Source organism: Thunnus thynnus, chromosome 4 (assembly GCF_963924715.1).
Source record: "Thunnus thynnus chromosome 4, fThuThy2.1, whole genome shotgun sequence".
In the NCBI taxonomy this organism is placed as follows: Eukaryota; Metazoa; Chordata; class Actinopteri; order Scombriformes; family Scombridae; genus Thunnus; species Thunnus thynnus.
The window spans coordinates 21,796,918-21,821,159 of NC_089520.1; the positions used below are offsets into that span (position 1 = coordinate 21,796,918).

At 40.4% G+C, this 24,242-nt stretch overlaps 2 protein-coding genes across 3 annotated transcripts in view; both read left to right on the forward strand.

Annotated features, from left to right (window-relative positions):
* The first annotated feature begins 1,323 nt into the window (after positions 1–1,323).
* On the forward strand, positions 1,324–9,052 carry atf7b (activating transcription factor 7b). Of its 2 annotated transcripts, none has more exons than XM_067587533.1 (12): positions 1,324–1,440; positions 2,964–3,025; positions 3,185–3,281; positions 3,409–3,542; positions 3,654–3,779; positions 3,916–4,073; positions 4,604–4,700; positions 4,839–4,958; positions 5,121–5,270; positions 6,501–6,689; positions 6,820–6,925; positions 7,073–9,052. In XM_067587533.1, exons 2-12 carry the CDS (start codon positions 2,978–2,980, stop codon positions 7,306–7,308), a joined length of 1,461 nt encoding a protein of 486 aa, XP_067443634.1. In that variant the 5' UTR covers positions 1,324–1,440; positions 2,964–2,977; the 3' UTR covers positions 7,309–9,052. The 2 variants fall into 2 exon arrangements, with proteins under 2 accessions (XP_067443634.1, XP_067443635.1); XM_067587534.1 differs by having other exon boundaries at positions 7,046–7,183.
* A 1,129-nt stretch (positions 9,053–10,181) lies between these two features.
* Positions 10,182–24,242, forward strand: part of dip2bb (disco-interacting protein 2 homolog Bb) — a 40,218-nt gene continuing 26,157 nt past the window's right edge. The window contains exon 1 of the mRNA XM_067587536.1: positions 10,182–10,989. Within this exon, the coding sequence (XP_067443637.1) occupies positions 10,905–10,989 (85 nt within the window). The 5' untranslated portion in view covers positions 10,182–10,904. The remainder of the gene's footprint in view (positions 10,990–24,242) is intronic.

Here is a 24,242-nt window from a genome sequence, read left to right on the forward strand (position 1 = left end):
ATCAATATCCAGGAATCTTGAGACGAATTTGTTGGTGAGATATATATTATGCACAATTTTGTGATGTACTTCTTTCAATTTGTTGAGGATAATAAATGTATATGGTAGAAGCTCTTATTTCAGTGGGAAACAACATGGCTTTATGGGAAATTTTCATTGAATGTTAAAAAAATGAGAGTTCCACACAAATTTCCCACCTGGAGTAATTTTCCTTTTGCTGTAAAAATAATTTCTTACATGTTTATCAGTACATCTGTGACTTTTAATATTTATTCTATTAACAGAGAAGGCAGGTTCCAGTTCCTGTGACTCTTGCATCTCAGAGTGGATTTTAAATCAGCTGAAGGAGAAAAGCATTTATTACCATTTGATATTTTTTATAAGTGACAGGAAAGGTTTTAGATCTGAGAATTTCCTCATAAGTAAGAATTTGAGCTTCACCATTTTGTAAGTCTACTACAAAAAATTATATTCCTGTCAATTGAATGTTGCTAATGTAGTGATTTATGCTCTCTGGTTATGTATTCATTGTTCCATATAATAGTTTTGTGAGGGGAGAAACTGTGGACAAAGCATTGTTTTGCTGCCATAAAAACCTGCTGATGAAATTCTAAAAATATTCTGAAATGAAACAACAAAAGGATTCTGGAGCTTTCAAATATTCTTTTATCCATTATCCACAACTTGAAAGCATAGTTCAAAGCATAGTTCACATCCATAAAGTCCAGTATCTCCATGTCACCTTCACCTCTGGGTCTGCTAAATTGTCCAATTTTAAGTGATGGCATTTACTTTCCAAATTAAATGAATTACGGTTATTTATTTTCTTACAGATATTAGTTTTAAAAGCGGTGGATTCAGCTGCGTTTTTTTCTCTCAACTTTATTAGTCAAAATTTGAAATACACAGACAAATAATACACAAATACAAGAAAAAAAACCATCACACAAAACAAACAGACGAACAAATCCGTTAAAGACATTCAATAACATAAAAGGCACAGAAATAAAATCGACAACAACATCGAACAAACAAAAAAAAACCCAAAAGAAAGAAAAGAATTGAAGACAATAAATAAATAAAATAAATAAATAAAAATTAGATGTTTACATAAGTAAGTTCTGAGTGTCGAGGCAGTAGTAAGGCGCTTTTGTGGTTTTTCATGTGGCTTAGGGATTACAGGAGACTTTGAATTTCTGTAAAGAAAGGCAGCAATCTAAGAGCGGATTTGGAAAATTTACGTTTGTGGATATAAAATGCAGCCGTTGTGGGTTCAGTAGCGCGTTTGCGGCCAATCCTGTTACGTAATCTCGGCCATGGTTCAGCTCTCGCGATGTTTCACTGATATTAGTGTCAGAGTGTCAACAACGGTCCAGGCAGCAGCGCAGTAGCACTGTCCGGAGCAGGGAGGGGGGAGAGAAGCGGCTGTTTCTACGTCGGGTGAGTTCTGGTCACATTTCGTATCGTGTAACATGCACATATACTCAGTTAATGTTGATGAAGCGTGTGTTGTTTCCGTGCGACCGTAGCTTAGATCGTGGGCACCGCTTCCTTTAGCATTAGCATTGCTTACGTTGGCGGACCTGCTCACGAGCTAACGAAGCTCCGTATAGCAGTTAGCATTAGCTGAGCTAGCTGTGTTGTGATCGGCAGCTATACAAATATTTGCGCCTTGCGAGGCGTATCCGGCCAACGGCCACCTGTAATTAGTTTCATTGATGTTCACCTCCAAGCTTGTTATATTGACACAACTGTCAGTATTTGTAAACCATGTGTTTTGGTGTGGCTAGTGATAAGGTTATGCTAGCTATAGGCCCATCTCTCGCTAAACAATTTGGCACTTCAGGTAAATCTCATCCTTGGTCCGTAACCACCCAGCTGGCCATAACAACTGGTAGCCAGTAGCGCCGATGACTTGATGACACCGTCAGTAGGCTGCATGGTGACTGTCTTTGGCTCTGCTCGATCATCCACGACCGAGAGCAAATCAAATGCCCCCAAACAGGCCAACAATCTTTGGCCTGTTTGCCTCCCTAACAGTTGTCACTAGGAGCTGTCTCACCATGTTCTTCGACAGTCTTGGTGACAGGTGTACACAGATGGTGTACTCTTCAACAGGTGCACGGCGTTCATGTCATGAAGACTGAAACATTAGTAGAGTAAACACAACATATAGCATTGACATTGAGTATTTTCGTTGTCAGTGGTCAGTATAGATCAATAAAGCCAGTGTAGAACAATAACGTGGTATTACGATATTGTCCGTTTACACTGAAAGTCATTTCGCGTCCTTAGACAGCTACGTTCAAGAGGTTTTAAACGTACAGTTACACACAAAACACATCAAACCATCATAACAGTCATACATATCACATCATATCCTCTGGATCAGATCTCAGTTAGCAGCACACTGATTTTGGGTTAGCAACAGGATTAACTGATGTATAAAATAATTTATTAGCCTGTTGCATTTAAATCGAGGGACTGTAAGCCGCCTGTTAGATGGCAGAAGTTGGTATTCTCTGTTTAAAACATGTGAGAAGTCAGAAGAGATACTGTTAGTAAGTCTGGGCATGCTCTTGCTGTGAGCTACTTGAAAGTAGTGCACAGAGGTTGGATTTGATCATATAGTTATATAGTTTAAAGTTTCAGAGATAGACTAATGAGCCTGGCCGTACTACAGTACAGCATGACACTCTGAATATCTGATTTAAAAAAACAGAAAAATAATCTGGATACTACCTCCAAAAGATCTACAAAGAAAGTAAACACGCTGCTGTGTCTTCTTACAAATAAATTTTATATGAGGAGTCCATGTTAGGGTGGCATCTATCATAACACCCAGCTATTAAAACAGCAGCAGACTCGATAGCTTGATCATCAGCTGTTTGGTTGCCTCCATATGTATTAATGAATAAAGCTGATAACACGTTGTTCTGTATTCTCTTGCTTTCTTTTTGCAGAACTTGAGTCTGAGATGGGGGATGACCGACCCTTTGTTTGCACTGCCCCTGGATGTGGGCAGGTATGATTTCTTAACACATTCATTCATATGCATATTACATAACACTCTCTTATCATGATGCTACCCTTGAGATTGATGGAATGCTATACTTTTTATTTTTATTTGAATGCTATACTATTGTATTTGTATCATCTGCTGTGCTTTTTTTTGTGTGTGCAGAGATTCACCAATGAAGACCATCTTTCAGTCCACAAACACAAGCATGAAATGACATTAAAATTTGGTCCTGCCAGAACAGACTCCGTTATCATTGCAGGTAATGATATTAAGATTTACATTGGTATTTGATGAATGAAGCTGAATTGTTCTGCCAAGAAATAAAGTTGTCGGTGCAGATGCCTCTGTGTTGACTGACATAATGTGTGGTTTCCCCTCGCCCCCAGACCAGACCCCCACACCCACACGTTTCCTGAAGAACTGTGAGGAGGTTGGACTATTCAATGAGCTGGCCAGCTCCTTCGAACAGGAGTTTTGCAAAGCACAGGAAGACGATCAGAGGGCGAAAAACCCAGTGAGAGTAAGGATGAATATATACCTTGAAAAAAAATCATATTAATTAGACAATTTTTTATTTTAGATGTTCTGCAAGGCTATATTCACATTCTCCTCTCTGCTATTTGTCTCTAAGGCTGCACCTTTACAAACACCATCTGAAGTAAAAGATGAGGATGAGGGTCCTTTACAAGTTGATTCTTCCCCTCCTGGAAGTCCAGATTCTTCCTCCAGTATGTCAGAAAACAGCAAAGACTCAATGGTGAGAGCAAAGGTTCAACGCACTGCCATGAACTGTGTTTTTGTGTGTAGAACACACTGGTGTACAGATTTATTTTTGATCAAGACGTTGGTTTGCCCGAGAGAAGACAAAATACATTTTTCTATTTTGCCAACAGGAGATTATCACAAAGCCTGTGGCGAGCTCTGCCCCGACTCCAACCATTGTGCGTCCAGGTTCTCTTCCCCTTCACCTGAGTAATGATGCTCTACACCCAACTCTGCCATCTCCAACATCTGTCATCACGCAAGCGCCATCCTCCAACAGACAGCTAGGGTAAACCACAGTGTCTTCCTGTTATTGTTTGCATGTCTTTATGTTCATTTGCTTGGGATGGTAAATACAAAGCATCTTAAAGCATTTGTTTGTGTGCAGGAAAATGTCTGTAAGTAGAACTACTGGCTATCTAATGTCAAACCATAAATGCTTTTTCTAGACCAGACATTGTCCAGAGTTTCTAGATCTGGATTTTTAGTTTGAGGTGTGATCTATTAATTTCTCTCTCATCCTCCTCCTCCTGGTCAAGAATTAGGCAGGTGTGGGTGGAGGCAACAGTCCTCTACAGCTCTACAGCGTTGCTGTGATTCACCAGAGACTCGTGTTCACAAAGTCACGCCTACTTTTGAGAGATGAAGTTAAATCCCTCTCAAAATGATACTTTGTCACCAGGACTTGAGATGCTAGGGAGTTTTTTCAGCGGTGAACTAAAATACTTTTTCAATCTGGCTGAGATATATAATTATATTTTGTTCATGGGTGCAGAATGGAGGAGCAGACATTTATTAAGTGTCAAATTTTTTCGACAGCTCCCCAACAAGCTCTTATCCACTAGTGAGGCACCTCCCGAATGGGCAGACAGTCCCTCTCCTGCCCAGTCCTGCACAGATGACCTCAGTTATATCTGTAAGTTGACATTCTCAAATCTTAGAAAATAAGTTTTAAAAAACTATTGATACTTGAAAGATTCTTTTTTTTTATACTTTACCTTACCCAATCTGTATCTTTGTCTCTTTTTCTCTGGTTATTTGTTGCAATGTGAAGCTCGCGAGGACAGTGAACACAGTGCCTAATATCCCTGGGATTCCAGGACCACCAGTTGGCGGGGCCAGCAGTGGGTCATCCTCCCCGTCAGGGTACAGTCTGCACTCTGAGACCAAGATGGTGAGATGATCAGTCGTATTGGCATCATTTTATGGGTTCTACATCTGTAGCATGTTGTTTTTGAAGTGGTGAAACTTGCGGACACCCCATTTTTCACAGTTCTTTTAGTGAGCTTAGTGAACTAAATGACCTACCTGGAGTGTTGCCTGTGTGTCTCTGTAGCGGCTGAAGGCAGCTCTAACTCATCAGGGCCCAGGAGCACACGATGGCAGTGGCGGGGGGGGAGGGTCCATCCCTGCTGTCCCCCAGAGACAGGAACAGAGCCAGCAACCCAGCCAAAACTCTGATGCACCGTCGCCTGCCCAACCACAGGTAATAAATACAATGTTTTTGATTGACATGAATGTATTTGATGACAATGGGTCCTTTTTAAGTAATACCAAACATCAAACATTAGCCATATTTTGTCAAAACGAAGAGTGTGATTTGAAAAGTTTCTATGCAAATTTTTATGATTTATAATCCTGAAAAGCCATTTTATCCCTAAATACTGCACTGCACTGTATTGAAACTGGTTGGAAAGCAATATTTTTTTGCAAATTCAATATTTAGATGTCCCTACTTGATGAGGTTGAATGTTTTTATGCCTCCACGCTGGCGAACACTGTGGCTGGAGGCATTATGTTTTCGTGTTGTCTGTACATATATCTGTCCCATTCTCGTCAACACGATATCTCAGGAACGTCTAGAGGGAATTTCTTCAAATTTGGCACAAAATCCACTTGGACTCAAGGATGAACTGATTAGAATTTGGTGGTCAAAGGTCAATGTGACCTCACAAAACACGTTTTTGGCCATAACTCAAGTGATAACTTCCATTTCGCCAAAAAAATACACTTAATACCTTTATTAAGTTTCTTCAAAGTCTTCACTACAAATATTATATGTGTCTGGACAGACATGGATCTAAACTGCAACATTACTGTTCGGCGGAGGCATACAACCGCAAGGCAGTATTTCTAGTTTTGTTTTGTTTTTTTATGAATTTGGTTCCTTATCGATCATTGTTACAGATTTAGTTTTCAAACACAATAGATTCAACGGTATCAAGCAGCAAAGGCTTTAACAGAGAATTAACATTCATGCTCTTTTGTGCAACACTGTCTGTGAGCCAACTCAAATATACACTGAAACATTGAATTAAATAGATATGGCCTCGGGGAAACAAAACAAGTTATTGAGTGCACTAAAGGAATGTTACTGAGGTGACATTTCAGTGTCAAAGATGAGCATTGCATTCACTGTTATAGTCTTGGATGCCTTAGTTTGACACTGTAGTACAAAACATTTTTTTGATTTCTAACATGACTTTAAATGTTGAGATGAGTGCCATATGCAGTCATTACACGTTCAAAAACACCTCTCAGTCCCGACATAGTGGTCACATTTGTGTCTGCGATTAGCCCATTTTGCATGTAGCTCTAATGCGTTATTCAAAACTTCCTGTACCACGTTGTTACACTGGCAGGATGTGTAATTCAACATGCCCCATTCCCAAACTTCATGTAGCTTTTAAAACAACTCACTTTCATCGTTCCCTAGGTGTCCCCAGCACAGCCAACAGGGGGCCGGCGGCGGCGAGCTTCCGAGATGGACCCTGACGAGAGGAGGCAGCGTTTTCTGGAAAGAAACCGAGCAGCGGCCTCCCGCTGCAGGCAGAAACGAAAGCTGTGGGTTAATTCTTTGGAGAAGAAGGCAGATGATCTCGCCAACATGAATGTCTCTCTGACGGTGAGTCTTCAGTGTCTCTATCACCCCACAGGGGAAAATCCAGTTAAAAATGCCCACAGGTTGGTCTCCTTGATAATATGACACCAAGGGTCATACAAGGAATGATCTGTGTGCTTTGTGTTGCCATCAGAATGAAGTGACCCTACTGAGGAATGAGGTGGCACAGCTGAAGCAGCTCCTCCTGGCCCACAAAGACTGCCCTGTCACTGTTATGCAGAAGAAAGCCTCTTTCTTAGGTAACTTTTAAAAGTTGTGCGCTGACCAACAAGCGTCCGGGCACTGTATCACTGATTTTAAGGATCCATCTATCATCTCCTCCATCTAATGTATTCTTTTTACTCGCTCACCTCTCTAAGGGTGAATGTTTCTTTCTCTGTCTCTAGCTGCAGGAGGAGAGGACGCCTCCGGGGATACTTCCACTGAACCCATCGGCTCCCCAGCGGCAGTTATCCAACACGGTCCGTCACCCCCTGCCTCGGCCTCCAGCCCAGGGGCCACCATCAACGGGCTGAGCGTCCGCGCCGCAGAGGCGGTGGCCATGTCGGTCTTGGCCGGCATGGGATCGGGCCAGCCGGGAGGGGTCGTCATGGCAACGCAGTCCCAGTCTGCCCCAAGATGATGTGCTGACGCAGGTAGCCAGTATGAACTCGAGTGGCATTCGGAGGCCGGACTGGTGCAAAGTGTTAAAGAGAGGGAGCCACCCTCAACCCCCACCCCAGACTAAGATACTGTCCTCCCCTCACAGCCAATGATAATCACACAAAGACACGGCACAGTGCCTCTGTCAGCCCTCCACTCCCCGCAGGCTCCCTGTTGCGAGAAGCTTCGTCACTCTGTGTATGTAAATATGAAATATGAAAACATGTCGGACACTCACTCTGCAGGGTTTTGGGGTCATGTCTTGTATCAGTTATGAAAACGGTTTTTATTTGGATGAACAGTATGAATGAAAAATCTTCATGTCAAAGTCATCGGTTTATTTTCATTTCACTTAAAATGCAGCTTCAGTCCAACTCTGGCCCACACGCTTGGCTGTGATGAGGTTGGGTGCTTTCCAGGCTGACAGTTTTACTGTAAGATATCTTGTATTTTTCATTTGTAAGAAAAAAAGATTTTTATGCCTGAAAACATGTCGTTGACATAACGTTTTGCTGATGCAGTGAACGTATAGAGACAGATTGGCTGGTTTGAGTGCAGTAAAAGGCAGCCTGGAAAGTGTTTCTAATGCTTTTTTTTTTAGTTTACTTTTGTCCTTTAGTTGTCTGTCTGTGTTTCCCTTTTGAGTTAATTCTTCTTAAATACACATGATGGTTTAGTCTGCCTAGTGCATAACAAACCAAATTGTAGATGTGTACACAGTTTACCCTGTGAGTGTGTGCCTGACTTTTTTTTACCATCAGTTTTAACCCATTTGAAATGGATGTTATTACATTTAGTCGTGTATGTATCAAACCCTATCGACTGCATGGATTATTCAAGGCAGAAGAATACCACTGTTTGTTTGTGCTTCATCATACCATCACTGTCTATTGATCTGCTTATAACATCAAATTATTGATGCAAAAAACTGTCCTCGTTATGTAAGGATTCCATCCTTAGTCCTAATGTAACACACTTGAAATGGTTAGCTTTAGATGGCCTTTAAATGATAATCAAACCTACAAGATTTTAAATCATTTACCCAGGCATTTCAGTTGAGGAAAGAGTAGTGCAATATATTTTTCTATTGAATATCAATGTTCTTGCATTTAGCTGATGTGTGCAGCCCAGCCGCTGAGAGGGGTTTGGTCTATTTCAGTCTAAAGCTAAAGTTAATGAGAAAATGTGAAGATGTGTGTTCTTGAGTGAATGGGACCGGTGATGAGTGCACATCTGTAGACAATTACAGATGTCCTAGTCCTGGGTGCTTTACAACATTTGAAAAGCCGTCTTGTATCATGAAGTAGACTTAATACTTGTGCAAGGTGCTTCTTTTAAAAAAAATGTATGTTTTAAAATGCAGCTTATTTTATACCGCATTGTACTTCCAAGACTATCACGTTGTTTTCCCCTTGTCACTGTGTTTTTTTTTTTTTACAACATGTCATTGTTTTAAGATGTTTATTTTTCTCTGTGGGCATGTTAGGCTTTCTTTTCCCCATCATGTGATAGTATGTCCCCCTTGTTTTGTTAAAGAGGGTAGATATCTTTTATGTGTTTAACAGAGGTTGAACCACATGAAAAAATGTCTCATGAGGATATCTGTATGGAGGGAGTTTCTAAAATACTCAGGCCTCAGGATGGGAAAAATTACTTGTGTATAGTCTCAACTAATGAATAAGTTGTCTCGGGCAAATAATAAAATAAATTAATGAAAAAGTAAATTCATCAGCATGTTTCCACCTAAGTATCGGTTTGTGCCTCTCAGTATTACGGTTTCATCTAAGTTACGGAGCTAAGTATCTGTTTTTCTGAAAAATGAATACCCAAGTTGTGAAAACAAAACCTCCTGCTCTTCTGAATGTATATCCAGAATCCTTAAAGCTGTCATAATCATTATCGTTATATTAACAATTGATCACATGACTACTTTTATGTGAAGGGGGTCCCTCACAGATAAACCCACAGATAATTATCACTTGACTCAGCTTCTTTCAGCTCATTGTGTTGGTTTTCTATTCACTCTCACCACTCTCATAATGTCATTTCAGCAAAAAAAAAAAAAAAAAGGATGAAAACTGATTGTGTCCATTACTAAACAGTATACAAAGTTAGCAACTAGTTGGTGAACTTAGTCAGAACCAGATGTCTTCATTTTTCATCCAGTCAAGACCAAAAACAGGTAAAAGGAGATCATATATTGAACTTTCATTCATCAGGTGACCAGACACACAACTCCTAAATGCTCCTGAATGAAAATGTTTGCCATCTATTAACTTAAAAGGAGACAACCTGCCCCAAAGAGGCCAAAAATCTGCTATTATAGGTTAAAATTTAAAGGTGCAGTATGTACAGTTTAGTGGCATCTAGGGGAACGGACTTTGAGGGGAGGGGTATTCAGTTTGTTGCAATCGCTAGATGCCACTAAATTCTACACATTGGACCTTTAAACCTATTTCTCATCTGGGTGGGAAAAAAATCCATCCATGTTGTAACTGTATTCCTACACAGGGAAAGGGAAATGTGTGTTTTTTATGACAAAAGAAAAATGAAAACCACATCACTTTGTATGAAAATATTAAATAATAACCTGAATTGTAACATATAGATGTATAAACATATTTTTTTCACATTGTATGAATTAAGCACAAAGGTGTCATTTATGTAGAATATATAGATATAGAAATATATAGAATTTATTTGTCTTTTTTAAAGAATTAGTGTACGAGATTTGATGGCATCTAAGCTGAATACCCCTCACCATCCCATTCCATCCCATTCGCGGAACGAAAAACATGAAAGGCCCTCTCTAGAGCCAGTGTTTGGTTTGTCTGTTCTGGGCTACCGTACAAACATGGCGGTGCAACATGGCAGCCTCCCTGGAAAAGGACCTGCTCCTTAGGTCAATATAAAGGGCTCATTCTAAGCTAACAAAGACACAACAATCATTATTTTCAGGTGATTATACACTAATTAAAACAACTTATGAATATTATATTCCATTTCTGCCAATAGATCCCACTGAATCCTTCAAATTGGTTCTTTAATTGTATGTGGACTGAGCATTTTTTCATTCAGATAAATAAAGGAGTCTGAGGATTTCTGAATTTCCTTCAGAACAGTAGTAAATGTTGTTAAAGTACCTTCTGGGTTTTTACAATCTCAACGCATATTTGTTGTTTTTTTTCGGGAAAATATGACTTTAATAGGATGTTAAAACACGAGAGGCACAAACAGAGGTTATAGTTTCCACCTGAGGGGAGGGTGGCAGGTGAGATGGCTCTGGAGGAATGCCGTTTCTCCTCCCAGCTGTAAAAAAACACAACAGCAGAGGGAGCAGAGAGTCCGCTTTATCCCACCGTCCTGTCACAGCAATTACCATCAGCCCTGGTCATGTGACTGACAGACTCCTCTGGCGAGTTGTTCCCAGCTCCCACAGTCATGGCGGTGTCGGGGAGTCGGGAGGATGGAGTAAACACCCCCCCTACATCTTGATTCCTTTCATCTTCATGCCGGACTGTACCTGCTGTCATCCGAGATACCGCAAACATCCCGCAGGCTGTTGTGCTTCCAACGATGGCCGACCGCAGCGTTGATCTGTCGGCTCTGCCTAAAGAGGTCAGGGACCAGCTGGCGGAGTTGGATCTGGAGCTATCCGAAGGTAAGAGCTCCACACAGCGGGTTTAATAGTTGGACCTGCAGGGTTAAGAAATACAAACGGGTGATAAGTGCAGATCTTGAGTGTGTTGATGTGAAATCAGCCGTCCTGTGTCAGCTGAGAGTCAGTGCTGCAGCAGAGGATCTGGGCACGACTACAACAAATGATAAAAACACTCTGACCTCCTTTTCAGGCTGTTATTTCTCCATCAACTATCCTTGTTGCTGTTATTATACATAGATGTGTTTATTGCATGCACAAACTATCTGTTTATTTCATGAATCTAGCATGTTTTTGTCTTTTTTTTCCTCCATGTTGTTGTTTTGATGGACATTTTCTGCTTGCATACATGTCATACACTGCTTATCATCACAGCTATATGAGCATATACACTCCTGTCGAAGAAAATGGGTCAAGTTTGTCATCCCGGAGGCCTTGTGTGTGTGTGTGTTCAGACATCAGTGTACACTAAATGATGCTCTGGTCCCTCTAACAATCAGCCGCTTGCACAGCCTGAACCCTGAAACTGCAGCCGATACAGGAGGGTTATTTGTTTTATATGAGAGACTGTGGGAAAAGAGGAATATGGTGCTGGCTGTTATGCAAGTCTCCTCCTCAACACTGTGAATCACAGTGCAGCAGCTTGATTGGTGCTGTGCAGTTCTCAGGTGCCCGGGGGTGGATGAGTAATGTTATGTTTCAAATAGAGAGCCAAGAGTTGGGGTGGTGGGGGTGGGGGTGGGGGTGGGGGTTATGTGCCACTAATGATCTCTTTGGTGCAGGAGGGATTGTGGTCCAGTCCCTCTTGCACCACAGACACACATTTGCCAATACTTGGACCTGCTCTGCCCACGTAAGAAGTGTACATGTGACACAACACAGATATTGAATCGTCATCATACACACGTTCAGACATTATTATTCTAATACTAGTAGCAGGATCAGTGTCAAGAATGTTTTTCTTTCATTCATGAAAAGGCAGCAAATCTCACAGGACACGTGACGGCTGGCAGTCTTTCCACAAAAGCTTCTGCAGCTCTCATTGATTTTCCCCGTCACTTACTTTCCCCAAGTGACTGTAGTGTATTTAAACTACGTAAGATGTGAAAGCATTTTATTTACCAAATCAATACAACTATCTTGTCCTGCTTCTGTACACACGATTATTTTCATAATTTATTAAACTGGTGATTCCTTTCCCAGTTAATCAAATTATCATTTGGTCTACATAATGCCAGAAAATAGTGAAAATATTTAGCCTATACTAAAAAGATACATCATATTACGGCAAAGAAAGTCCTCATAGTTGAGAAGCTGGAACTTTAGGGAATATTCTGCATTTTTGCTTGAAAAATGACTCTTTTGATAAATTTGTTACCAAAGTTTTTATTAGATAATTTATGTTCACTTCCGTCCTCCTTTTTCCCCCCATTCAAAAGCCCATAACCCTCCTCCTCTCCTTCAGTAATATGTGTCAATATTACTACTTATTGTAGTATATTATAGCATACTTATTGTTTGAAGGTATCAGTTTGCCTTCACGGTATGTTCCTATTTTATAAAATCCACAGAGTGTCACAGAGTGGCGCTTTGACCTGAACTACTGTAGAGTTGAGTGTGTGTCACGGTTAATAATAGACACCAATTAACAGTGTGATAATGAGGGTGGATAATGGAAGAGGGATGTTCGCTCTGTTCAACTCACTTAACCACGGTGAGAGACAGTGGGTGATGGGAAATCACTGTGTAATCAAGTGTATTATATGTATTGGGATACAGTAACGACGCATATGTACATTGTATTGTATTTATTGGGACCATGTGCAGTGTTAAACATAAATGTTACCATTTGATGTACTGCACCAGAGTTAGCTTATAGCTAATTTTCAACCCCAGTGTTTAACTCACAACACTTTTCTTGTGTGTTTGTAAGTCAAGTAAAATAACAGTTTTATTATTATTTGATTATTAAATGGTTTCAGTCAGCGTTGCTCAACTTTGCGGATATGTCTTAATTTTTGAGACATATATGACTTGATGGGACATAAATGTAAAATAAATGAAATAAGAACACCAATATTCTAAATACATCAAGGCAAGTCAGAATTAATTAAACAATCAAATATCAATTACATAACTGGAACAAAAATCAATTTTAACTTCATTAAATTCACTGACGAGAGCATAAAGGGTACTTACTGGATATTATGACTGTAACTTACAATTATTTCCATTATTAATTCAACTGTTGATAATTTCTATGATTAATCAACTAATTATTTTATCCAAAAGTGTGATAAAATAGTAAAAAGGCCGATGTCATGTCTTTTTTTTGCTTTATTTGTCCAACTAACAACCAAAACGCAAAGATTTAATTTACAAGATATAAAACAGAGAAAAAATCCTCACATTTTGATAAGTTTGAAATCGTGACTGTTTACTTAACTTAGTTAATCAAATGATTAATCAATTATTAAAATTGTTGACAATTCATTTTCTGTTGGTTGACTAATCAATCGTCTAATAATTTTAACACTCCTGGTTATATTATAAGTAACAATAAATGAGAATCCTGTTGTCAAATTCAGATCTAAAGTGATGCCCTTCATATATCTATCAGGTCTCCAGTTAATAAAGTCGACTTGAGTCAAAATTGAGTTGAAGTCATGTGACTTTTTACAGTCTTCAGTGTTTCTGCTGTGTAACAGCTCGGAAACAGCTGCTGCCGCTCTGGACGGATGGTCTGACCGGAGCAGCCGGAGCTGGTCTGTTGACAGAACCATCAGAAATCTCCGAGTACAGTTGGACTCACTGGTGACGGTTTCAGTCTTCTCAGGCTCAAGTGTGAGTGAGTGGTAAGGTGACACCCCCAGAGCGGCTGTCCCTCTGCCAGTGACGAACAGACTCGGCCTCAGAGGAACGACGGCTGTGTCATTGTTTGTAACTTTAGCTCAGAATGGACTCGGTGCTGTCCAGATGCCCGGCTCCCGTGTTCACATCGTGTGGCACGATGAAGTGTGTTCACCGTCTGCTCAACCGCCTGCACAGGGCTGACGGGACGCGGCGAGCAGCAGCTGGCAGCCCAATGAGTCTGAAACTTTCTCATGGATATCTTTTACATGGCAACAATCACCCCATTGTTGTCCCCATAGATGGGACTCCCCTAGCAACAAACAGAGGAAAATATGCATCAGCAGTTTTTTTCACAGCAATAGTTGTGGGCTGCAGTGTGTGTGTGTGTGTATGTGTGCAAGTGTGTGTGTGCCTGTGAGAGACAGAAAGAGAGCAACTCCACCTACTTTAACCTCTGTGACTGTAAGGATACAAAGAAAGCCATTCAGGGGATCAAAGACTTGGTGATTGAGCCGGACTGGAATTTAGAGCACTGGACCACAACTGTTTAAGCTGCTCAGTTTGAGAGTGTGTGGGCATCGTAGTGTCTGCAGCTCCTCTATTTGTTTATAAGAGAGAGTGTGAAAATGACCAGAGACAATTTGCTTTGTACAGGTGCATGAGGACAGGCAGCGCGTAGCAACTATCAGAAATGTTAAATTAGAAGTATCAAAGATGGTCAAGTAGCAAAAGTTGACATCAAATGCTTGGTCAGATTTGTTGTAGTCTTGTCTAGTCATTCTGTAATCAGATATTTACTGATTTAGATGATAATTTTAGTTCTTATAGTAGTTCTTATAAGTTCTTATATAGCATGTTGTTGAGAGAACATTTAAAGGTGCAGTGTGTAGAATTTAGCGGCATCTAGCAGAACAGACTCGGCAGAAATGGAATATAATATTCATCAGTATGTTTTTAGCGTGTTAGCATGCTAACATTTTGCTTATTAGCACTAAACACAAAGCACAGCCGAGGCTGATGGGAATGTGATATGTTTTGCAGGTATTTGGTCATAAACCAAAGTGTTATTACAAGTTTAAATTTTGACCTGATTGTGGCACTGGATAAAAAGTCAGAAAATCACCAAAGATATTACAGTTTAACCTGAGGGGGACATATATGTCTGTACCAAATTTCATAGCAATCCTTAGACATTTCATCCAGAACCGCAAATGTGAACCTCACGGTCTCATTAGAGGAAGAGTCGGGATCACCAGTAGGGCTGCAACTAACAATTATTTTTAGTATTGATTAATCATTTGGTCTATAAGGTGTCTAAAAATGGGGAAAAATGTTAATCGCTGTTTAACAAACCCAAGGTGCAACTTCAACGTTTGTGTGTTTTTTTTGTCACAGTCGTATTATATTCATTTGAGAGTCATATGTTTGACTAAAAACGATAGATTATGAAAAACACTGATGATCAAAATAGTTGGCTGTCTGTCGATCGACTAATTGATTAATCGACTAATTGTCGTAGCTCTAGTCATTTGGAAAGTTGGAGGAATTAAATTCTCAAGACCATGTACAAAATTTCATGGCAACAGTTGTTGAGACACTTCAGTTTGGCCTGATCTCTAGAGCTACACTGCTAGCGTGACTAAAAACATATTGTTTTGATATTGGTGCTAGTATCAATACATTTCAAATGATACCCAGCACTACTTATGGCCTTCAGTATAATGTGTACCATCTGCTCTGCCTCATTGTATACATGTTTGTGGCTCTAAATGCGTCACATGTCCAGTAAGCAGTTCCACACAGATCGTACAGTTACATGTTTTCTGTATTTCGTAATTTGACCGCTGCCTATTTTTTCTCTGTAACGCGTCTGACTGATAAATAGATGTGTGGATTTTCTAGCGACACTCGTCCGTCCTGCTGCCTGTCTGCAATGCCGCGGAGGGCAGGCAGGTTTTCATCTCGGCAGCCTGTTCCATACTGAGAGAGAAAGGGAGAGAAATGAGAGATTACGGTCCTGCCTGCGTCTCTCAATCTAGGTCACAGAGCATCAGGGGGCAACACGCCTGGCTCATTTAGTCTGTGAGTCACACTGGGCCAGGACTGCTGCTGGGGATCTCTCTCTCTCTCTCTCTCTCTCTCTCTCTCTCTCCCACCCATCCCAACAACATCACTGCCTTGCCTCTATCTGTCCCTCTATCAGTTTTCCTGTCTGTCTCTGCTGCCATATTATTGTAGTTTTAGCAACATAAAAACCACAGAATTACTTTACACTTTAATCATTCTCAACAAATCCCACAAAAATACCAAAACCAAAAATGCATTAGTCTGTGTCTCAGTACTTTCTGACTTCCCTAGCCTGCTTGTAGTGCTTAGCCACAAGCCCATTCTTTCCTAAGATCTAAATCTCTAAAAATGGGTCACAAATAAATAGTTACAATTTTTGAAAAAGCTCCTTCATTTCTTGAAACAGCTGGGCACTGCAGTGTTTAGCAAATATTACTCAAACAGAAGTAAATAGTGCATTTGTTGGGGACTATTTACTGCTGCGGAATAATACGCATTGAGTTTTCATTGCACCAGAATGATATGTGTCTATTTTAACTTTAACTACAATGCCCATGTTTATTTCAGTGGAGGAACATGTCACCCAGTGCAACAGTGTGGCTCATTCGTGGCTGCTTTGGGTTTTTTCATGAGATTTCTTGACAGTCCATAAAAATGAAGTATATCTTTAGTCTTCCTTAAAATCCTTAAAGGCTGGTGGGTTGAAAAACACTGACTGTACGCATTTGCATATGTGTCACTGTGCTTATGTCGTGTATTTATTTGTGCGTGTGTGTGTGCGCATGCCATTGACAGGGACAGGAAGGAAGCTGATTTAGCCTATCTATTTAAAAGCTCATTAACTGCTGCAGAGGAGCTGTCCTGTGATCTCCAGCCAGCGCTAGAGGCCACGGACTTGCTTTTACACCACGGAAAGAGGGACTCTTCTGCCACCCATGTCACAAGAAACGCAACAGCGGGGTTTATGTTTTTGGAGATGAATCATGAGTATTATATAACACCTTATGTGTCTAATGTCACCGAGCATACACACCCACACACACACATAAACACTGCACACACACACACGCACGCACGCACTGCCAAGAATGCATTGAAGCTTTGTGTACAAAAAAGACTGAATAATTTAGATGAGACATGAGCGCACACCTCCACACAGACACACACTGTCAGCTCGGTAGCTGAACCATCTCACTTTCAAGTTCACAGTGAATCAGCCTCTTCTGGCTGTAATTTGTGCTTCACTAAATCCTCTGATAATTAAAATTAACCTTCCTCTGATCTGTTTATTTTCTCGCTACTGCAGTTTGTAACTAAAAGTAACTAAGAAACGTCAGCGAGGGCGACAGTGTGTGATGGAGGGAGAGGAGTAAGTAGTGGTCAGGTCATTGTGCCGTTCACTGAATTATTCAAAAGTGCCAAGTAGAAGTAGCTGCAGTCCGACTGGCTGCAGCACGTGCTTCAGACTCTCCACACCAGTGAGTCCACTGCCATTTAATCCATGTTTCTTTCTAGCTCACACGTTACTTTCTCCTTTTTATGTCAAACTGACCAAACTCACTTGTGCTGTTATGTCAGTCTGTAGATGTTCAAATGAACTAGAGCTGCATCTAATGGTTATTTTCATCAGTGGGGTAATATTTTGATAAATCGTATAATCTGTGAAATGTGAAAAAATAGTGGAAAATGGCTGCCACAAGTAGGGCTGAAACAATTAGTCAGTTAATTCATTAGTGGGTTGACAGAAAATTATTAAAATTATTAATAATTTAAATCCCTTATCAAGTAAAAATGTCAAACATTCTCTGGTTCCAGCTTTTCTGATGTGGAGATTTTCTGCTTTTGTTCTGTTTTGGACAAAATTATACATTTGAAGATGTCACCTTGGGCTCTGGGGACACAATTAATTGATTACCGAAAAAGTAATCTGCAGATAGTCGTTATTTGCAGCCCGAATCACAAATTCCTGCAGCCCAAGGTAATATCTGCATACTGCTTGTTTTATCTGACCATCAGTCCAAAACCCAAAGATATTCAACAACATGATGATATAAAACAAAGATAATTAGAGCATCTTCACATTGGAGAAGCTGAAACCAGTGAAGGCTTAGAATTTATAGTTTGATTAATTACTTTTTGTGGGTTCATTTTCTGAAAATTGACTCATCAAGTTCAGCACTATAATGAACAAACGATTACCAGCGTGCTACTGTAAACGTGCGTCATCTCGCTGTTCGTTTCACAGTTGCCTCCTAATGTGTTTTATGTGTCAGCAGCCGCCCTCACTGAACGGTGCTGGTCTGTATCATCACCATGGTTTTACATCTCATGTTCCCTCATGCAGCACCACATGGGCAGGGTTGCTATGGACACAGCCCATGTGGTGCCCCCACGCCCTGCCCCCAAACCCCACCCCCCCCCCTACCCCCCTGCTAACACACTCACTTTTTGAGTTTTCCATAAACCCTTCCTGGATTAGAATACAGTATGTCGGAGCCGCACTTACAGAAACACAATCGAAGCTCTGCTAAGCTGTTAAAACCATTACGGAGGAAACATGAGGTTTCAGCCACCCAGTCATAACTTGTCAGCGAGGTCTGTGCTATTCCCAAGACCGCTGCAAATGTGGTAGAGAAATGTTGCTGCCTTTTTTTTTTTTTTGGCTAAATATGGAAGATACAACCTGTATATCCTCTGCAGCCTTCAGTATCCCATAATCCACAGTGCTGGTCAATGAATTCAAGAGATTTTCATCCGCTCGTAAAGTCAGGAAATATCACATGTATATTTTGTTGAGGAGCCGCTCTTGATGCTAAAACCAGACATAAACTTCTTGTGGGAAATAAGTAGATGTTTTGTGCATATATTAACTTTATATTATATTTATTTATTTTTTCAGACCCTCTTGACGGAAACACCTTCATGACACATGACCTTTGAGGGAGCCAGTCCTTGAATTTGAACACAACTATTGAGTCTTTTTAGACCTTAATTACATTTGTGGAGCCACTTATAAAGAAAACAAGACGTACATTGTGACCTTTCCACTTCTTCAGTGCTGTGGGAAAACATGAGTGAGACAGATTTTAGGAAAAATATAAGAAAACTGTGGACTTGGTCTATATGTCTCATACAACATAAAGAGTTTTACTGATTTTAATTTTGTCATCAGTCAGAGTATTTCATAATTTTTTGCCAGTATTTCTGTCGGCTTTGCTTGGACAAGGCAACATTACTAGACACATGCAGTCAGATGATCAGATGTCTCAAACTTAATCCAGTTTTTTAATTATCTGAAGTGAAATGATTTACTGGACCTGGAAGAAGGTGCAGAATTGATAAAGATAACATGGACTTTTTCTATGTTTGTTATTTGATTGGAATTGTTTTAGTGGAGCAATTTCATTTATTGTTAAATTTACTGCATTCCTATGGATATTTTGTTGGATTATAAACCAGTTGTTGTATTTGGATAAACTCTTCATGCCGTTTCCCCACCAATGGCTCATCTCACAGGAAAAGGAATCTCTCTTTAAATTTCCTCTCTTTATGTTTTTTCCATTCCTTGTGTTCAAAGAGTTTTTCAAAGAGTTTTCCCTTTCTTTCCTGTAGTGCTTGGGCTGGGTCAGGAATTGTTGCAGTTGTAGGCTTGTAAAACTACTGAGATACTGTATGTGGAAACAGGCTGTACAAATAAACTTGACAGGACTTGACTTGACTGCAGCATCTGCTCACTAGATCAGCTTTAGTGACAGTGACAAACAGTACAAGTGCCGTAGATTTTACAGGCAGCATTTTACACCTTTTCCCCGAAGTAGAACTGTCACTGGGTATATTTTTGTTGATAGAAATGACAAAATAAAAAAAACAAAAAACTCCTCCACGTAATGTTCCAATTTAAATCTTCCCTACAGAGACATCTGTGTCACAAATGTCATGGCTTACTCTCAGTGTGTCATACTAGTGTGTAAATCTCACAGGAGAATACGCTGTTGTTGGAGTTATGTTGCACATGTAACAGCTTTGAAACTAAGTGCTGAAGTGTGTGAAGTGTAGGTTGTCAGGTGTGTCCACCACGCCTTCTTTCTCTCTGTCTGCTGAGCAGCGAGAGAGAGAGAGAGGAAAAAGTCAACAATAGGAAGTAGAAGTTGGGAGCCACCGCCTGAGTCATGACTTATTTTCCGTTAACTCGCTGGACTTCTTTTCTGTTCGGCTTTTTAACCCCTGTTATTACTTTTACTGGCCCCCAAGGGCCTGCGAGTGTGTGTGTGTGTGTGTGTGATTGTGTGTGTGTGTGATTGTGTGTGTGGTGTCGTCACTCCTCGTCTGACTTGAGTTTCAGTGTGTGGAATGAAACATGATTCACTCTGTTACCTGAGTTGGCCACACCCTGCTCGCTACTCCAGAGAGAGAGAGAATCATTTGAGACCTGCAGAGAGTGTGTGTGTGTGTGTGTGTGTGTGTGTGTGTGTGTGTGTGTGTGTGTGTGTGTGTGTGTGTGTCAGTGTGTCATAGGGCTTTAGGCCTTATAGAATACACCTTTCCTTCACCAATGCCTGTAATACCAGTTTTATTGTCTGACTCAATATACTTTATGTACATGAATAGCTTCCCACCAAGAGCTGTAATGTGTGGTCAAAGAATAATGTGTAATTTAATGATGATGATAAAGACTCGCTTCCTTTTTGATGAGTTATTGCCTCTTAAACCCCACAGACTCATGGATCAGTCATTAAGAAATCATGACATAGTTTCTAAAGATATCACATACGTCAGACAATGTGGAATAAAATTATTTTTCAATCTTAAAGCTACTTAAAGGGAAATTATCGGGTAAACATGGATGTTAAGAGGTTAATAAAAGTTCAACAAAGTTTGAATGTGGGCTACATTTAAGTAGCACTGTTGCTCAAAATTTCAGTCACACATCATGTTCTTGTTGAGATATTTGTGCTCCTGTATCAACATGCACTCTGAACTCCTTGAATGAGATTCTTGGTCGCTCGCAAACAGAAAGCATGTATACACATGCGTACACACACACTTGTCATTCCACATATGTAGCTGTTGCCACGATTAGACATGTGTGCCTTAAATTACGAATATTATGCTGTTTCAGTGCTGATGTTCACCAACACACAGTGATTTTCTTTGTCCCTAAATTTAATTATGAAACCACTTTTCACATTGACTCAATATACAACACAATGAACTGTATTGCAAGTACACTTTGTTATATATGGTGGTGGACAGTCTCTTATTTCCCTAACAAAAAATAGGTAGCTGGATCTGGTTTGCCAGATCTGCAGGAAAACCCTGTCCGAGGAATAAAGATTGAGCACTGGAGAGCATGACATCATCCTCCCCGACAGGAAACATGTATGTGTGTGAAAGAGAAACATGAATGAGATGCTTTGTAGTTAACCCATACAGCATTATGTCGTCATAGTTTGATGATAAATCATGTCAAACTGTTGGTAATTTTTTTTTTGTGTGTCCTGTTTTCTGTGGTCAGGCTGGTGTGTGTGAGTGTGTGGGTGATCTTTTGGCCGAGAGAGTTGCATGGCCTGCTGGGAAGAGGAGGCCGCCGGGAGGTTTTAGTTGGATGTTTGTTCTAGATAAAAATGTGCCGGCTCTTTAGGAATCAGGAAGGTTTGTTTGGCAAATAAACAACGACCTCCCCACATTGCAAGTAATGCACTTGAACTCAAATCAAATGTAGAGAGATGGCACAGCACCAGACAAAAGGGGGGGCGGGGGGGACCATATGTCATCCTTTATTCTGGACCTTAACATTTCAGTCTGTTGCACTGGTCCTATAACCAAAGTCTCCATTCATATTTGCTGCTTTTAGAGCGTAATGTTCTTACAGTAGGCTACATTACAACGTCTTCAAAAAATGTGTTTTCTGTGAGATAACAGCTGGAAATTCCTGTTGTATCTATTCTAACATGTGTTTGGATCATTTTCGGTGAGCAGGTGTCGACACGTATCTAAATTGTATTTTTTATTTTTTTTTTGGAAAGCAAATGAGTGTGATGCGATGAGCAAGAGGAAAAAGCAGGGAAAGAGAATAGAGGTCTGTGGCTAATTACTATTCAGACAGAGTGCCTGTGGGGTAGAAGGAGAGAACAGTCTCACTGCAATTCAAATAATCTGAGGCTAGCGAGTGTGAGAGTGTACGGGCACCGCTTTGATGTCTCTCTCTCTAGTTTGTGGAAAAAGGAAACACACGCTCCGAGCTGAACGCTCAAATCTTCCTCACTGATGCAATTGTCAAACCGTGATGAGTGAGGAGAGCTGTGGTGGCCTCATGCAAAGCCTGACTGTGACACTGAAATTGTTTGATGGTGACCTCCACCATTAGGGCAGACATGACTGGGTCACTATGGGAAAGTGGGTTAACGAGTGAGGGCCTCATCACCTCAGCGGAGCTGCGCTTTGCCTCTCAAGTAGATCCCTTTGACTGCTCACATGAGCGAGAATGGGGAACAGACGGGAACCGATTCTTGTCTGAGGTCTTAAAATAAGTTACAGGAATTGAATGTTTTATTTGTAAGGCAGCTTTCATATATAAGACCGAGCTCATGGTGCTCAGGGTTCACTGAATCAAAAAGACAACAGATATTATAACAGCTTCTCTTACTTTTCTTATTTACTAGTTTGCCAATTTTGCCACATTTTAATTTCTTCTCTGATGTTACGCAGCCATGTTCAGCTGTAGTTCACTGACAGGATGCACCACTTTTTTTAACTTTTGTTTTGTTTTGTTTTAACTCTTCAGCTCCCACTGCTGGAGCCTGGATATGATGATGCAAGCATAAAAAAACAGATGAATTTCAAATCATCCAGATGGAAGAGTGATTACATTGAGATTCATTTAATGCTACGCCGGCCCCTCCCCCCGTCACAGACTCCATCTCTCTCTCTCTCTCTCTCTCTCACTCTCTCTTCCTCTCTCTGTCTGTCTTTCTGCAGTGAAACTGCCTGTTCACATGAGCTAAAAATAAATCATGTGACTGAGCGAGGCCAACTGTACCGTTCATGCATTACTTATGGAAGTGTTTGCTTTTCTTCCATTTTTCCTCAGAAAAAAAAAGAGCCTCAGTCCCCGAGCAGATATTGTGTTGGAGTGCGCTCTCAGGCAATATCCTCCAAACATGAGCGCTCTCATTTTGTCGGCAGTGTGTTACTGTGCAATTTGTCGAGCCGTTGCTGTGTTGTCTACTGCCCTGAAGACCTGTGATAGATGTACAGATGCTATAATAAAAGCTAAGATGATCAATCAGTGTTTAAATGCAGGAATTGAGTCTGTGTATCGTCTTTCAGTTGAGTTGTATCGAGACAATCATTTAGTCATATCATTTTGCAAATTTCTGTTGTCCAAAGCAATGATTCCAAGCAAACTGTAATAAAAAATGAAATAAGTTTAGTTTTTTCATCTGTTGATATTGATAATAAAGGATTAATCTAGTTTATTACAACGAGGGTCTTATTTTTGTAATCTTAATCATCATTCTCATTAGTAATGGTACGACTGTATAGATCAAGTTAATTGCTGAGATCTGAGAACACAACAACAACATTAAAAAGAAACCAGACAGGGTAGAAACTCCATCATACAGATGATTTGAAGAAAAAACAGATGAACAGTAAAATTTTTACCCAAACTGTCCACTTAGACCATCATCAAACCACAGTTTACAGAACAACATCCAGGTTCAGCTTTGACCAACTGAACTTGAAGTTTTCCTGTGCAGTGAGGGATTACTGTAATACGAACATTTTGCTCAGGAGTCTCTAAATAAAGTGGTTTAGAAGATCTTTGCTAAACTGATGAGATTGAGAGTTCATTCTTGTCTTTGGAAACCAACAGTTGGCGCAACGATCTCGCAGCAAGATTCGTTAGTAGCAGCTTTCGATTGATCTTTCTCTGTGGATGGAGTTTGCCAAGTTGTCATGAAATTGTAGATAGTTAACTTTCGATTTTTCAAAACACTGTAAGGATCTCAAGTTGGCTTAAAAATTGTGATTGAAATTTCAGTCTTGACCAAACCGATCATCTGACCGCTCGTGTTTCTTGCCGCATCAGACTATGTCATAGCGATGTCAGTGTCTCCCATATCTCTGCAAATACTTAGGTGAGAACATTGTTACCAGAACTGATAGAAATTATGTCCAAAACTATGAAAATAAGACCCAAGTTATAATAAACTGGCTGTTGTGTGCCAGGAAATCCTCATTTGATCTCTATTGTGCTCTGTGGTATAACTGGGAAGACACGAAATCAGCGGGAGACAGCTTCAACCTTTCATCGCTGTGCGTCTCGGCAGCCT